A 17,137-nucleotide genomic window follows, 5' to 3' on the forward strand; every position below is an offset into this window, starting at 1 on the left:
AATTAATAAAGATTGCTTTCTCTAAATTAAGATTAAAGAAATGGGCATCATTTTAACTTCTTTAGTAATAATAATTTCTTAGTAATTTTTGTCATTGTTTCCCCCTAATTTTAGTTAAATGTTAGATAATTTCCTTTTTTTAAACTTCTCTTAGGAGAGGTGTGGAAGAAAAATGTTTAATTAAAATCTAAGAAAACATATATATTTTTTCTGATAAATGATCATTCTGAGAAATATTTTATTAACAAAAATTGTTTGTTAAGAGAATTTTCATCCTTTTTATTTTTGCTATAATTTTATTTGGAAAATGTATTTAAAATTTTCTATAAATACATATTAATAATAAATCTATATAATCTTGTATCTAATTATAACTAAAAATTATAAATTGAAATTTTGCTATATATTATTATATAAATATGTGTCTTTCAACAGTTTCTAGATATAGGTGAAAACTATTTAGTGCCAGAAGATTTCACCAAAAAAGAGATGCAAACAGGAATGTGGTGGCGACATTTAGTGGCAGGAGGTATAGCTGGAGGTGTCTCTCGGACATGTACAGCTCCTTTAGATAGAATTAAAGTGTTTCTTCAGGTTAGTATTGCTGTTTGATAGCCAATATTTATGTTATAAATAAGGATTTTAATATATTAAAACATATAATATATTTGTAATATATGTTTAACATATTGAAAGATAATATATGTTTTGATCTTTTCATTTGTGAAACCTATGACAGATTTTATCATTTAGTGATAAAAATTGAATTAAAAATTATTTGATTACTTTTATTTAATAAATAATTTAACTTTATTATTATTTTTTTATTATTTTAATTCTTTTTAATTTTTTTTTTCTCTAATACCTTATTAGATGAAACCATCTGTTTTTAAAATGATCTATCCTATTGATTGTATTTAGATTTCTTAGAGTACTTGAGTTAATTCTTTGACTGTATGTAATTTTTTGTATTGATTTATAATATCTTAATACTTTAATTTGAGCTTTTAAATTTGTGAATCAATAATTTGATGCAGAGGTACAATTGTAACGATTCTAAATATTCTGATTATTCTTTTTCTGAGCTACTTGTTGTTACTGTGAGTTGTATTTGTAATTTTGAATTTAACTATGTGTACTAAGAATGTGATATGTAAGTCAGAATTTTCAACTTGAGCATATATATATATTATTTTAATAAATTCACTTTAAAAAAGTATTTTGGAAAAAATTCAGAGGAGTTATATGTAACTTCTACTATGGTAGAAATAAGAACTGAATGGAATAATTGTGGTTTTAAATTTTAATTAATTTCATTTATTGTTGCCTATTAATGAATTTACTGTGTAATTTTTGTAAAAAAAATCTTGTCTCTATGGACTTCTATTTCCATTGAAGTCCTCTAGTTTTATCTATGTAAAGAAAAATTTTGCTAAGTTCCCATGACTACTTTATCAATACATAGTATAAAATGTCTCCTGAAAACGTCTGTATGTTGAAACCTTAAAAACTTGAGAAATACTTAACTAATTTCGGAAATATTTGTACCATTTTGTAGGGTATTTATTGGGGAAGATTTTAGTGTTTTGAAGTCATATCAAAATAAAAAAAGGAGTTTTCTAATTGCGATTTTAATTATTTTCCTACTGCGATTCGCGCATGCGTAAAGCAGCAGAATCTGTGCTTTACTCTTATCCGCGCGTGAGCAGAAATCTCAAACTTCGCACGTGCAAATAGCAAGAGCTGTGGTATTCATATGCGATACATTTCTTTGTTTACGTCTGATTTTAAACAACGATTCAAATCTCATTATCCCTAAAAGAAGGAAATTCAACCTTGGCCGGAGCACATTAAATGCCAAAAAGCTTCGTTTGTTGCGCGATAATGAAGATGTAGGGGAAAGAAACGTTTGATTAGCGAATATCAGTGAAAGAATGTCCACCTTTCTTCAAAAGAAAGTCTTCGCTGAGCGAAGTAACCGTCTCTTAAATCGCACTGCAATTGAATTACAGAGACAGAATGAATCTCGCCTGCCTGCTGATAGAGAAAGACATTTAAATTTGAGACACAGGAGAAGAAGGGAAAAAACAAACGTTCCTGATATTTGAACAGAAAAGGAATACATCCATATGTGGATTACAGAAATGATGTCTCGGTTTCAATAGGAACAATGTCTATAGTTTGTCCATATTGTTCAGCTTTAGGAACAGTTTTGATATACGCTCATTTTCGCCAAAAAAATAATTTATCGCCAAATTTTAGCGAAATGGTCGAATGTGGCAAGAACGGCAGCAATAGGGTAATGGTAGCAAAAATAACACCGAAAAATTGCCAACCTCGTAAGGCACAAAATGACTGTATATCAAAGATTAGCCCAGCTTTAAAATGCAAAGTTGTATCAAAAGGCATGTTTTGTTTACAAAGGCAAATTGAAACCATTTTAACAGTCTAAATATGGAACAACATTGATATACAATCATTTTCACCCAAAAAGTTTATCGCCAAATTATAGCGAAATGGTTGAATATGGCGCAAACGGTAGCAATAGTGTTTCCAATCTAAAAGTTCCGAGGAACGCTGCAGCAAATTAACGGAAATATAGAAGAAAAAAGTCGGCCTAAGTGAAGATTAGTGTGCACCAGCCGATTGTCGCCAATATTGCAACCCATCGGATCTCTCTTATAGCAACCGTACTGCTGTTTTGTTTACTACTTTTTGCAATGGTTGAGTTGTACTTAAACTACAATTAAATTATGAAATTGTTAAATTAAAAATATTAAAAAAATATCGATTAAAGATTTTACTTTTGTTCTTTATTATAATTAAAATTTATTAAATAAAGAAATTTAAGCTTATAATTAAAAGTTATTTTCTTCTTTCTTTTTTTAATGTGAATACGAACAGAAAATATTTATTCTTTTGCAATTTTTAATTGTCAGTATTCGCTTTAAAAAAATCGTCTGCACTCTCACTTTCAAAGACAGCTGCAAATGGAATTCTTCGCAGTTCTCGTAATTCTTTTGGTGTTATAACGGTTGGTTCCCTTCATAATTTGTTATGTCGGGATTATTTCGAACCTGTAGAAGGGATGAAGGGCGAGTTAAATATGCATACATATATATTTTACGAGTTAATGAAATTAGGAAAGGATGCTTGTTTGAAATTTTGTATTGAGAATGGTTTGATATCGAACCGGCAGAATGGATGGAGGGTGAGTGGAATATATTTTTTTACAAGTTGATGAAGGTGGGGAAAGTATGTTTGTTTGAAATTTTGTATGGAGAATGTCCCGATTGCTTATTTCACCGTTTTTTCTTTTCTCTTGATTATGTACTGTTTCTGTTTTCCACACAGTCTTTATGTTCAATGTGCTAGCGAAGCTACTAGGTTCCCGCTCCCGCTGCTAGCGAAGCCGTAGGATGTTTTTTTAAGTTAAAAAATTCTGCCCGGTGCCTTCTACAGATGCCGAAGGCACCGGGCAGTATGAAAAAAAAAAAAAAAAATACTTATCAGTAAGAAGTTCTAATTAGATGGCGGGAAATAGTAACCGTAACTGTTCCGCGGAAGTATTTGTTTATTTTGTCCGCCATCTTTATTGGCGACTTGGCATTGTTGGCGCAGCTAGGTGCACACTAAAATTCACTTTTACCAAAAAGTAAATAAATGCAGTAAAATGAAATGCTTGCAAAAAAATGCATTTCATTTTACATGCATTAAAAAAATTTAATCGAAAATAATGAAAATAAGCAGAAGTATGTGCAACAGAAAAAAAAATCTTGGGAAATGAACAGTAAAGATTGAAATTCGGTAGCATGCAGTAACATAAAAAAAAAAAAAAAAAAAAAAACATGGCGATCATGTAACTCCAAACAAAGCACCACCAAAAAATTGCTTACCTCGCAAGGCGCCAGCTGACTGTATATAAAAGCTTAGCCCTAATTATTTCTGAATATGTGCTATAAAAAATTGTTTTGTAGTTATTTTTGATGATTTCTAAATATCTTTTTGATCCCGCATGACATTCCCATGTCATATCGGGTGGAGGCTAGACTTAAGTCTAAAGCTAATTTTTCCTTTTAGATGTTATGCCTTGGGTAGCGCTGTGCGGGTTCTGCTAGTTTATACTTAAAAATGAAGATAACATTTTTTTTCTCCTGATATTGCTTTTGAAAAAAATTTACATTTTATGTAAATATCAAAACATTATGTTTCAAAGGTCTTTTTGTTGTTGTTCTAGGTTAGAGGGGGAGAATATAGTTCAATAGGTTCCTGTTTAAGGCATATGCTTAAAGAAGGTGGATATATCTCTTTGTGGAGAGGTAACGGAGTGAATGTATTGAAAATTGCACCTGAAACTGCTATTAAGTTTGCAGCATATGAACAGGTAATTTTGCTATATTTTAAAAGTATCTGTATTTAATTAATTTTTGCAAGTTTGAATCATTTAAAGTTATTAATGAGCAGATTCTCATTCCTAATATTGTATAGTATACTCATTTAATGACTTAATTCATTGTTGTGTATCATAAAATAAAAATTATTGAAAATGTTTAGTTTTGCATATGATTATTTAAAATGGTCGATTTTCATGTTAATTTTTTTTTTTAATGTTATTTCATTTTACATTCCTTTTCTAGCTGAAGCCTTTAATACGAGGTCATTCAGAGAGAGAGCTGCAGATTTATGAAAGGTTTCTTGCAGGTTCAATAGCTGGTGGTGTTGCTCAGTCTTCAATTTATCCTTTAGAGGTGAGAATCATAAGCATGCTGATCATTTTCAATGCTTTCTAATATGTATTTATTTACTGCTTGTGAATTAAACGAGTGATTAAAGGCAATATTCTTTAAACAAAAATAAACATCCTTATTCCCATGCTAAAATTGATTGTAACTCCACATACAAATGTAACTATTTCGTGTGAAGTTTTTATGGAATATTTGGAATTATGGAATTTATAGAAAAATTGTGAAACAGAAGAGAGAAAAAATATATTTAACTACATTTTTACATCAATAAAAGACAATTGGTGACAAAACAATCATCATTATAATTTAAAATTTTAATGTAAGTGAATACTGGAATTTTTTTTCTGTTTGCTTTTTTTAGAACAAAAAAAAAATCTGGTTGCACATATATTTAGAGACTAAACAATCTTTGAATGACAGATAAAAATGAGTCATATATTATCAAGTAACTTTATATTGTATTTAAAAATGTTAATGAGCAATAAATTATGTTTTTTATTAATTTGTTATATCATTCTACAATTTTTTTTCTGGTCACGATTGTATTACGAAGAGTGGCATCATACTTTTATTGAAATAACCTTTTTTTTTTTCAATTTATATCAGTGGGTTTATTAGGTGGACTACTAAAAAACAAGTTATTTAATTCTTTTTTGATTAATACTTTATAATTAAAATGCTGCCATTTGAATAGTTAATTCTGTCAGTACATTAAAAATCAAAAAGACTAAAAAAATCATGAAAAATAAAGACCTGAAAAAAATATGTATATTTTAAAACTAAATAATAAATGTAATGAAATTATTATACATACAAATATAATATGAATATAAACTTTTTTATCTATTATTTTTACATTTTCTTTTTCGTTTAATACACATTATTTTTTTTTTTTATCAATTTACAATGAGAAATATTTCTGCTCTATAGGTTTTGAAAACCAGATTAGCTCTTAGAAAAACAGGACAGTACAAAGGTGCTTGGGATGCAGTATGTAAAATTTACAAAACTGAAGGTCTTCGTAGCTTCTATAAAGGTTATTTGCCAAATTTACTAGGAATTATACCATATGCTGGTATTGACCTTGCAATTTATGAGGTATTATTATATTTTAATTCTTTTATTGTTCAGTTTTATACTTTTAAAGTTTATTGTTGTCGCTAATTTCCTATATTAAATAAATTTTATTTGTGTTTTTTTATCTGCTGCCTTACTTTTTACGCTAACATCCTGTTCTGAAAATATACATTTATTCTTGTAAGGACTTTATAATTCTGGTTGTTTAGCATTTAAAATAATGGTTTTTATTACATCTTTCTACTGAAAATATTTATGTATAGAAAATAAATTGTTATAATCTATCTTATTTAGTGCACTTATTGCTTTAAAAAAATTAATTGATCTATTAAAAAGTTTCTATGGGGATGGAATTGGGAATTAAAGGATTTTTCACTTCCCTGCCATCAATTCTGAACAAATCATTGCAAACATTATTTTTACATCATCTTAAAATTCATAAAATTACCATTAGAAATTTATTAGTTTTATTACCATGTAATTTTTCTCTGATTTTTAATCAATTTTTAAAGCTAATTATAATAAATTGTACAACCTACTAGTATTTTCTAATATAATTGTTTTGCTTTTTTCTATATACATAAAACAAACAGATGCAGCTAAAGCCATAAATACAGCAACTAGTTTTGTACACTTTTAAAGGAAACACTTAGGACCTACAAGAAAAATTTTATAAACTTACTTCACTGAATTGAAAATTTGTTTCATATAAAACAACTTACATCTTGTTTTAGAATTCTCTTTACTCATATTAGGTGATTCACTGATGTACATTATAAAGATCTTGAGATGTAATGTCTCAGTTATCATCAGTCATATTTACCAATATTATTTTATGTAAAAGATTTGATTTTCCTATTTAATCTAATGAATAATGAAAAAATAAACAAATATTTTTGAAACCTTACTTTTTACGTTAACATCATGTTCTGAAAATATACATTTATTCTTGTAAGGACTTTATAATACTGAATTGGTCAGATGATGAGAACTAGACTTGAATGAGTATTTCTCTCTTAAAATTTTCACTGCCATTCATGATGTCATTTAAAAATACAATAAATTGAGACAGCAATTCATTCTCATGAAGTAATTTCAAAGAGAATTCAGTATTTAAATTTTGCTTTGATTTGTTTTCGTAACTTAACTAGAAAATGTAAATGATAATTTTTAAAGAGAAAATGAAGCTATAAATTGTTTATTTTAATATTTTAAATAATAATAAAAAGGATGATAGAATTGTGAATCACATTACTTGAAGCTATTTTTTTCCACTAATATTGCTAGAAAATGTTGGAACAAAATGTAATTTATTTATTTATTATTATTACATATTGACCATTCATTCTTTTAAAAATTGTCTTGTGAAATATCTAATTATGTTGCAAATCTATCATTAAAATCTAAGTGTTTCACTAAGTGCAAATTAGTATTTCTTTTAACCCTTTGCAAAGGAAAAGTAATTTGATGCATATTTTTTCACTTAAAACAAAGATTTGTTCATTGCTCCTATATATATATATATATATATATATATATATATATATATATATATATATATATAAATTGTTTCAATTTATATTTTCCCGAATTATTTTTCACATCTTCTTGCCATTTTGTAGGTATTTGTAGTAATCAAAATTTATAAAATAGACAAATAAAGCTTCAAAATGATGCACCATTTTGAATGATGAGTGAGAGTCACCATCCGAGTTCAAAGGGTTAAAAATATTCAGCCCGTAATTGCTTCCTTTTCATTAACACTTGATTGTATAATTATTTAACTATTTTAAGGGAAAGAGTGGAGAAGACATTTTCTTATCTCCTTATTATTTTTTTTTAATATTTCTAAATTGAAGAATTAATAATGATAAAATCTTTACAATCTTATATATTTTTTTATTTTAGACTTTAAAAAAGTCTTATACGGCACGACATCCTGAAGTCACAGAACCTGGTCCCATGGTGCTCTTAGGCTGTGGTACTGCTAGTAGTTCATGTGGTCAAATTGCTAGCTATCCCTTAGCATTAATTCGAACTCGTCTTCAAGCACAAGGTATATACAATTAATGTATAAGTTTAAAAATATGGTAATATTTTCAGAAAGATTTCTTTTTATTTTAGATATGTTTTCTTTTATTTGCATTATATAAAATAGTTCTTAGTTTTAGACGTACTTTTTTTCTTGTGAATCAACTGTGTTTGTGTTGCATTGTCCCCTACAGTTTAATTCAGTTTAAAAAACTTTTTTCAGCTGTTACCCCTGATCACTCACAAGAGGCTGGCACTATGATTGGACTTTTTAAAACTATTATTAAGCGTGAAGGTGTGGCTGGACTGTATCGTGGTATAACACCTAATTTTATGAAGGTTGCTCCTGCTGTTAGTATAAGCTATGTAGTTTATGAATATTCAAGGAGTAAATTAGGTGTGAAATCAACATAAATTCAGAAAGCCAAGAGGTGTTGAATTCCTCAGAGCACATGAATGTACTGCTGCAATATTTTTTTTTCTTTGTTTTGTAATTTTAGTTTGAGTTTTAATAGCAACTAAATTTTAATCTTTAAAACATTAAAAGAGTCTTTAGAAAAAATGTAATTTTGAAACAGACATTTGACAGTTGTGTAAAAAAAATGCACATTGTTGGATTTTTATTTAAGCTAATTAAATATATATATAAATAATCAGATGTTTACTAAAAATTGTTATATTTGAAATATGTATTATATATGGATGTAAATGATGTATATTATAATTTTCATGTTATATTGAATTGTTGTAAGAAGTATTGATTTCAATTAATTTTAATAGCACTAATGTTTGTAATGTAAAGAAAAAGATAATTTATTTAACTTGCTTTAATGATAAATAATTCATATTTAGATATGTATATGCTTTTATTCTTTTAGCTGCAGCTGTACATCATATAATCTGAAATGGGTGTTATTTTTATAATTGTTGCCATGTATTTATCTAGTATCTGTGATAAGGCAGCAAATTTTTCATCTTAAAATAAGATGTTACTCATTTAATAAATTGATACGTTTTAGTAACTAGTGATAGTTTCCTTACAATGTCATATAAACATGCATTTCAGAACAACAGGGGGAGAGTTTTTTTGTTTGTTACCTTAAATCTTTTTTAATGCAATTTCATTGTTTCTCAATTTATATAAAGTGTGCCTCTATAAAAAACTTAGTATTCTGTTTTTCTTTAAATAAAAATTGTTTTCTTATTTTCTCCCCCTTCTCAATCCAATTCTGCCTGATGCAGTACTCCTGTCAATCTATGCAAATACCAACACACATCTATGCCTTTATTGATATTTATATTTCATATCTGTTGTGAATGTCATTTTAAGATACTTCTATTTTGCATAGTTGTTTAACTTTGTTGATTCATTAGTGGGTAAATTTTAGACTTTGGCTTTGTAAATATTTACTGTATTTATGAATTGGATAATAAAATCAAGAACTTATAAAAAAAATGATTAACTTCAAAGTATATCAGTCATAAAGTGCATGTACTCTGGTAATTAAATGTACAATTATTTGTCAACATTTTAAAGATTTTTTTTGTATGTTTCAGTAATATCTAGCTAGGCAGAAATATAAAATGAATCCATTTAATTCAGTTCATTATTTAAATGCAAATCTTATTTTTTTTTATTGCTCAAGATCTTAAACAGATTTCTATGAATGAAATTAAGTCAATATGCTACATATAGGAAGATCTTGAAGTAGAGTCTATTTATTCAGGTGTCAATTATCAATTTTATTTAACAACTAAATTTATTGTTTATTAAAGAATGCTTCCATTTTGCCTTTCCATCCTTAACATTATAATCATATAAAGATTTGGCATATATTAAATAAGAGTATAATTATTAAAGATAATCTTTTTAATTATAATTTGAACTATTAAATCATAGCATTACTTATTTATTAATTATTAAATTATATTGTATCTTATTTGAGATAGTTGGAAAGTTAAATACTTAATTAATATTTAAATAAAATCAGTCTTGTAAAGGCAACTATGTATTGTCTATTCACTTTTCAATGTCTTGAGAAATGATATATAAATCACTGATCTTCAATCAATTTGTAACATTATTTTGCTAACTTACTTTCAGAAATTTCTTTAGATAAATAGTAAATGAAAACTTTTTTTTTAATAAGCTCTATTTGTTTCTTATTCAATTTTTTAATAAATGGTAGTTTTTAATCATTTAACTATTTCATATTGTAAATGTTAAATGTCTATTTTGTTTCATTGTTACTTATTTTTAACTGCTGTCTAAATAATTCTGCCAAAGTGCATTTGCTGCCTTTTGTATTGTGCAAATTTTGTTTTTGTCAAGAGAAAATGTATATTTATTTATTTATTTCATCTGTGTAACAAGTGGTTTCTTCATCATTTTTATATTTAATGATAATTTTAAGCCAAATAATTATTTTTAATGTCCATTAGCTTATTTAATTACAAATTCTTTGCAGAGTATTTTTTTAATCAAAACAATTCAATTTAGCATTGTACAAATGTAAAAATATATTTACTGAATCTTTCAATTTCTCTAATATATAAAATATGATTTCAGCTTCCAATATAATTAGCTAATATAACAAACCATAGAATATTTTGACTATCAGTGTACTTTAAAAGTTCAAATAATTGTAAATATTCATTTAGCATCTTTTCATGTCTTTCACATTGTATATTGCAAGTTTTTTCTTTGTTGTTTATGAAGTTTGTTTGTTTCTTTTTTCATGAAAGAATTTTTCTTAATTTATTTTACTTCTCACTTTGTTAACAAAAATCATTCCAAGGGAAAAAACTAGGACAAAAAAAAAAGTGCTTTTTCAAAGTTCTGCATTTTTATTTGCTTAGCTGCTGTGTTATTAATTTTCCCTTTTTTCAAGTGTATAATATTTTTATAAATATATAAAGAACTAATTTCAAAGAGCACTTTATTTTTATTTTATGCAGCTTTGTTCACGTTTAATTCTGCTGTACTTTAAGTATTTATGCTTTGGGTGCTAGTTGTACATATATTCAGTTCTTATTGAAATAAAATTGATCTGTGCATTTTTTACATATTGTCTGTTTTCTTACAATGATATAAAATTACAGCATCTTTCAGTACTTTACATAAAATTTTAATTAAAGCCCAAATTACAAAAAAAAAAAAAAAACTCAAGGAGAGAGAGGCAACAAAAAAATCTTCAATATATTCAAAAAAAATCTTTCAATTATACTTTCTGCTTATTATTATTAATTATTTATAAAAAGCTATGTTTTATTAAAATTATTTCTATACACATGGTTGCCTATGGGAAATGACTAAATCTCCAACATAGCTTTTTCCTCTGCTACATAAGTTTTTTGGTAATTCTGGCTATGTTTCTCCACCATTTCATCAGTGTCAATTTTATCCACCTTTAGCTCTTAAATCTTAACTGGTGACAATATCTCACTGATTAAAGGTCTACAAGCAATTGCATTCAACAAAGCTATCCGGCCAAAATTTCCTCCATGTAGCTATAAGGATTATTTTCAAAGTACTCAATATGGACTGTCACAGGCCATTCCAACATGTGACAACAAGGTTTTTCCCCGCCACTTATTGTATGAAATAACAATTAGCGAACAATACAATGAAGTAAAGCCCTTTTCTATATTTTATTTTGCTAGTGAAGCAAGGTTTACTGATATACAAATCATGGGCAAAAGGGGCCGGATGGGTTAGTTAAACTTCATTTTCTATCATTAATCATTGTTTTGTCGTAGATGCTTATTACTTTGATAAATTGCAAATGATTACTAATTATAGTTAAATTAACTATTAGATTCTTAACTACCTTCATTTGTGAAATTAATTAATTATGTGTTATTTTGATAATAAATTAATATAATATTAACCTTCCCCATCCAAAATGTTTAAGACAAATATCAAATAATCACTTGGTACCTCTGATATTGAGACTGTTTTTCCTTGAAGATGAATGCATATTATATATTAATTTAGTTAATTTAAATTATAAGTTAATTAATTAAGTTTAATAAGTTAACTATTAAAAAAATCAGAAACATTTAATTACATTAGAAACATATAGTTTAGTTGCATATTATGTTAGATTCAACATATTGAAATCTGATTGTTTTGACTAATTGAATCTTCGTCAATTAGAAAATATTTACTTGTGTATGGTAATTTTTTTTTCCTTTATGAGTTTGAAATTTTTAAAAAAGTATATTAAAATAATGAGTACTAAAAGGGAAGGGTTTGTACTTTAAAAAAAATAGTGACAATTTATATGCAGATCTGTTATTTACTTTTCAAAATTTTTAATATTGCATTGTGATTGCTTTTATTACAGAACTACATGTAATATAAATTAGTTATCAATAAAAGTCAGTACCTTCAGATAATGTAAATATTTAGCTAAAACAGACCTTTGAACAAGTAGATTGTAATAAACCTTAGAATCAATATTTATAAAGTAGAATTTGTGATTGCATAGCTTCAGAAATTTGAAATTGTGATGTAAAAAAAAAATAACTAGAAAGCAAATGCAAGAGTTACCAAGTATTGATAATATCCTAACTTTTAGTTCTAAAAATTATATTTCTTTTTATTTTAGATGTTATTCACAGATCCATAAACATAGTTGCTATAGTTTCTGCATAGGATTTAATAATATTTATGTGAAAGAACATAGTTATAATGCAAAAAGTATGTTCATCATAAAAATCTTTTAAGCTTAATTCTAACTTTTTTTATTGACATCATAAATATTTTCTAAATGACTGTACCCAACAGATAAACCTATTAAACAGATACCTATTAAAAATAAAACGTAATGGTGTGATAGAATATGCCTTGGGAAAGCAATCATAGTATAATGTATGATCATATTCAAATGGTAATAACTTTTAAAAAAATGTTTTAAGAGATTTCTGATTAATTAGGCACTGAAACCCTAAATATCATCATTTTTGCATTGAATTATTAAATAGATACATATTTTCACAAACAAGAAATATAAGGGAAAGCTAGGAATGTCAAAGTGGAGCAAAGATGTCAAAGAATATGTCACAAATGATATCTTTCGAAAGTCGTATGATATAACTATTGTATGAGTATCATCTAATACTTTATTTCAAATTGTTAAATGTTAGAATTTAATTACTGTTATTGAAAAAAATGGCTTTAGCATTTTATTTCAAATAGAATAATTTTATTTATATAAATTTTCTAATTTTAAATATTTTGAAAGCATATGATTAAGCAAGTTTATAAACAAATAGCAAATATATAATCATTCCTTATATGAAAAAATTTATCTCACATGAGTATGAGTAGCAGAAACAGAAAGCAATCAGACAAAAAAAAAAAGGGTTATTTTAAAGTAATAAAGAATGCAAGTAATTTAGGTTTTAGAAAATACAGAATTTATTGGTAGTTTTGTGCTATTACTCATTATTACTATTATTAAATTATTTTATGGTCAATTAATAAAGCCAATTTATTTTACAGATTACCAGTCTCGCAAAATTTAAATTTTTGCATATTTTCCTAACAGTTATATTTATTCTTTAACTTTATAAAAAGGACATTGAAAAAATTATATTAAAATTAGTATGCATTAAAAAGGTTACCATTAAGCAGCTATCAAACATTATGAATTTGGTGAAAGTTTTTATGGAATAAGGAACAGGTTATTTTAAGGATATGAAAAATTAAAATTCCAGAATCATCAGCCTGTTAAATTGTATCATTTACAGAAATTAAGCATTTCAAATTAATTGTAAATTATGCAACTACTTTAATTATATGCTATTTTTTTTCCAAAAACAGATAGAATATATATTGCAAAAAAAGTTGAAAGATGTCTATAGACTAAATGATCATTTCTAAACAAACTTTGAAATTTCTAAACATTCCTCAGAAAATTTACAGGATGATGAAACAGGAGTATTGGAAGCTATTCATTCCCAATATACAATTAGAATGAAGCTTTTATTTTATACAGAGAATCTCTTACTATACCCATATTATAAACATGTAATGTGTTTATGAAAAAGTCTACTATACTTAAATGGGTGAAAAAAAATGAAACTTTGAAAAAATTCCATTCATATCAAAATACAAATAAAGTTTCATACAAACATGTTTCACTAGTCATCATTATGACTGGAAATAAACCAGTCATGATAATAATTTCTTTGATTGCTAAGGATCTGTTAGATTCACTTTCAGTTACTCTGAAATTTACTTGCAAGTACAAATCCATCAATAATGTTTTTATGTAACTACTTGTAAGATAAACTTTAATTGTTATTTCATTAAATTATAATTTATTTTAAATTAGCTCTATTTTTTACTTATGTAAGTTTTTATTTTATAGTTTAAGAATAAGTGGAGTAAATCCAAACAGTGACTATCTATCTATCCAGCTGCAGTATGTAAAACAAATCATTTCAATCCAAAGATAAATCATGAATTTATTCCAAACATTTTTAAACTATCACTTCATTTTCCTTTCAGAAAATAATGATAAACAATCTATCCTCTTCAGAAGAGAAGCCACTGAATTGGGCATTAATTATAGATAAATAGAATGGATGATTAATAGATAAATGGAATATTTGGGGGGAAAAAAAGACATTATATATATGCAAATAATTTTAATCCAGAGGATTAAGTATCAGAAAATAAATCATTTCTTTCGGAAAGAGATGTTAAAAACCTTTTTATGATCTTTAAATATTTCAGATTTATAAACATTATCATTTTTTTCTAAAAAAATGATAAAATGTATTAATATTATATATTATGAGTTCTCAAACTGTTATAATTCACATATTTTTTGTTTCCTTTAATGAAACACTTTTTCCCAACTGAATTATATGTTTTTAGCAGTTCTCTAATTACATTAATAAATTTCAGCTTGCCTTATTCCTCTAATACAAGAATTTAAAAAACTGTGAAGCTTTTCACTAATGATTCTATTTGCCTTACTTTACACAATTCTCAAAAACATCAGTTTTTTTTTTTTTTTTAATGTATGAAACAATTCCTTAGGACACAAAAAAAAAAAATGTTATCAATTTAAAAGATACGAAGACATTAATTGTACAAAGTTTATTATTTCGTTTAGTAAAAATTCGATTCACTTCAATTTAAAACGAACTTTAAATAATTCTACAACACATCCTGTACAGATGTGTCTGGTAACATTTTGGAAATATCCATTAAATTTGAAATGAATTCTTGCATGGTAAAATCTTTTATTAACAAAAATCATGCACAAGATATATATAAATTGTGCATGATTTTTGCATATATATATATATGCTCCAAAATATTTTTTTAAATACTATGCAGGCATACATTGAAAAAACTTATGGATTATTTTATAATTTTGTCTTTTGAATCAGGCTTAATTTAATTATTTTGATACAATATTATAATATATAACGATACATATTTCAGGTTTTGGAATGTTCTATGCCTGAATAATAATTCAATCAAAATCAAAATTTAGTAAAGAGAAACATTTAATAGGTTAATAACATATAGTATCTTGGAACATAATAAATCCTATAATTCACTCAATTGATATCATTAATCTCATGAAAGCAACAAATTATAAGTACATTTCAGACATCTGATAAATTCATAATAGTTTTTGGATACTAACTTTTTTTCATTATTCTTTTTTCTGATTATCTATAATATAAAAATAATGGAGAATTTATTTTAAAAATACAGTTGGTAATGAACAAATTCAGAAAAAAAAATTGTGTAAAGAAATCTATATATTTTTTAAATAAAATAAAGTGAAGAAAAATTAACATAATAAATACTTCAAAGAAAAATATGTTCATTTTTATCACTTTTTAAATTTGATGGCCACCATTTAGGTCTTACAGCTTTTAATTTAATATCAAATCCATCTAACTCCAAAAACTCAGACTTTGCACATTCTTCATATTTCAACAGGCCCAAACCATATTGGTCTAAATGACTTCGAAGACGACCAACTTTCCGCCTTTTTTCATTTAAAATACTACATTCAGGAGGAAATATAGGATAAGAATTCAAATCTTCCAGTACAATAGGCATGAGTCTTTTTCTTACACTTAATACAAAATTTGACTTGGCAGTCATTTCTTGGCCAATGTAACACCCTTTTGTAAAGCTAACACCATTCAGCAAATCAACATTTGTTTCAAAAGGCAAACAATTGCCAGGAGGATGATCTAGTACACCTTCTCCAATACCTAACTTGTATCTTAAAAGTCGATAAGAACCATTTTCTATTAAATTTAAACCCGAAAGTTCTAAGGACTTTTGAACATTTACATCACTTTTTGAAATGATTCGTATACCTAAGCAGGAAATTCTAGGATCATCAGTGTATTTTATGATTTTATCTGTTTTATCCAAATATTTGCTTATAACTTGCATATTCAAGTTTTTGCAACTAGTATCATCACTGTTTTGTTTATAAATTACCCAAACAGACATGTTTTTTAGTGGTTCTATTTTAACATTTTTTCTCAGTCTATACATGAATAAATGTTTGTGCAAGTAATCTTCACCAGTTGAATCATATTCAACAAGATATTCAGCATCACTAATTTTGTACAAAATAAGATCATATAAAACTCTACCCTTTGGATTTAAAAGAAGAGAATATAGCGAAGGCTCGGTGTCAATCTTTTTCACATCGTTTGTAATCATACCTTGTAGGTAATTCATTGTGTCTGGACCCGATAATTTAAGAATAGTTCTTTTCTTTAGGTGTTCAATATGAATAACATCTTGAGTTGAAAAGTTATTTCTGCAAGTTTGCTGGATATTAGCTATGCTTTTGCATTTCAGAAAACTTCTTAAGAAATACATTAAGGAAAATTACACTAAACAACTAAATTTGGCAAACTTTAAAATGGATAAATACCGGCCTTGCACTGAAGAGTGCTTTCAAAAGCTTATAGTATAAGATTTTGCCAATGATCCTTTTGAACAAATAGATAGATTAAAATAAATCGGTGCTTTAGAGAGTATTCGTAACAGCCGATGCAGTTGGAAATTGGAATTTATTTCGAAACTTTTAAAGATTTGTGCTCACTTCAGTTGTTTCATTCTAAATTATTCAACACCAGGACATTGCAATTGTGAAAAGCATGTACTTTTGATTTCATCTTACTTTATTTTAAACACCTTGTCCTTGAATCTCTGATTGTACGTTACATTTTTACCAACATAATCATTTATGCTGATACTTAGCTGCTAAGAAATATTA

General features: G+C 26.3%; 2 protein-coding genes across 3 annotated transcripts in view; one reads left to right on the forward strand and one right to left on the reverse strand.

Annotated features, from left to right (window-relative positions):
* LOC129963452 (calcium-binding mitochondrial carrier protein SCaMC-2-A-like) overlaps positions 1 to 11,017 on the forward strand; it is a 57,803-nt gene extending 46,786 nt beyond the window's left edge. For both annotated transcript variants that reach the window (XM_056077832.1, XM_056077844.1), the window contains exons 5-10: positions 436 to 594; positions 4,238 to 4,384; positions 4,638 to 4,748; positions 5,676 to 5,843; positions 7,731 to 7,878; positions 8,077 to 11,017. In XM_056077832.1, coding sequence (XP_055933807.1) covers positions 436 to 594; positions 4,238 to 4,384; positions 4,638 to 4,748; positions 5,676 to 5,843; positions 7,731 to 7,878; positions 8,077 to 8,267 — 924 coding nt within the window. In that variant the 3' untranslated portion in view covers positions 8,268 to 11,017. The remainder of the gene's footprint in view (positions 1 to 435; positions 595 to 4,237; positions 4,385 to 4,637; positions 4,749 to 5,675; positions 5,844 to 7,730; positions 7,879 to 8,076) is intronic.
* A 3,660-nt stretch (positions 11,018 to 14,677) lies between these two features.
* On the reverse strand, positions 14,678 to 16,950 carry LOC129963459 (putative transferase CAF17 homolog, mitochondrial). The gene has a single exon (XM_056077858.1). The coding sequence runs from the start codon at positions 16,735 to 16,737 to the stop codon at positions 15,697 to 15,699; it is 1,041 nt and encodes a 346-aa protein (XP_055933833.1). The 5' UTR covers positions 16,738 to 16,950; the 3' UTR covers positions 14,678 to 15,696.
* Positions 16,951 to 17,137: the final 187 nt, after the last annotated feature.

This window comes from Argiope bruennichi, chromosome 1 (assembly GCF_947563725.1).
Source record: "Argiope bruennichi chromosome 1, qqArgBrue1.1, whole genome shotgun sequence".
Classification (NCBI taxonomy): domain Eukaryota; kingdom Metazoa; phylum Arthropoda; class Arachnida; order Araneae; family Araneidae; genus Argiope; species Argiope bruennichi.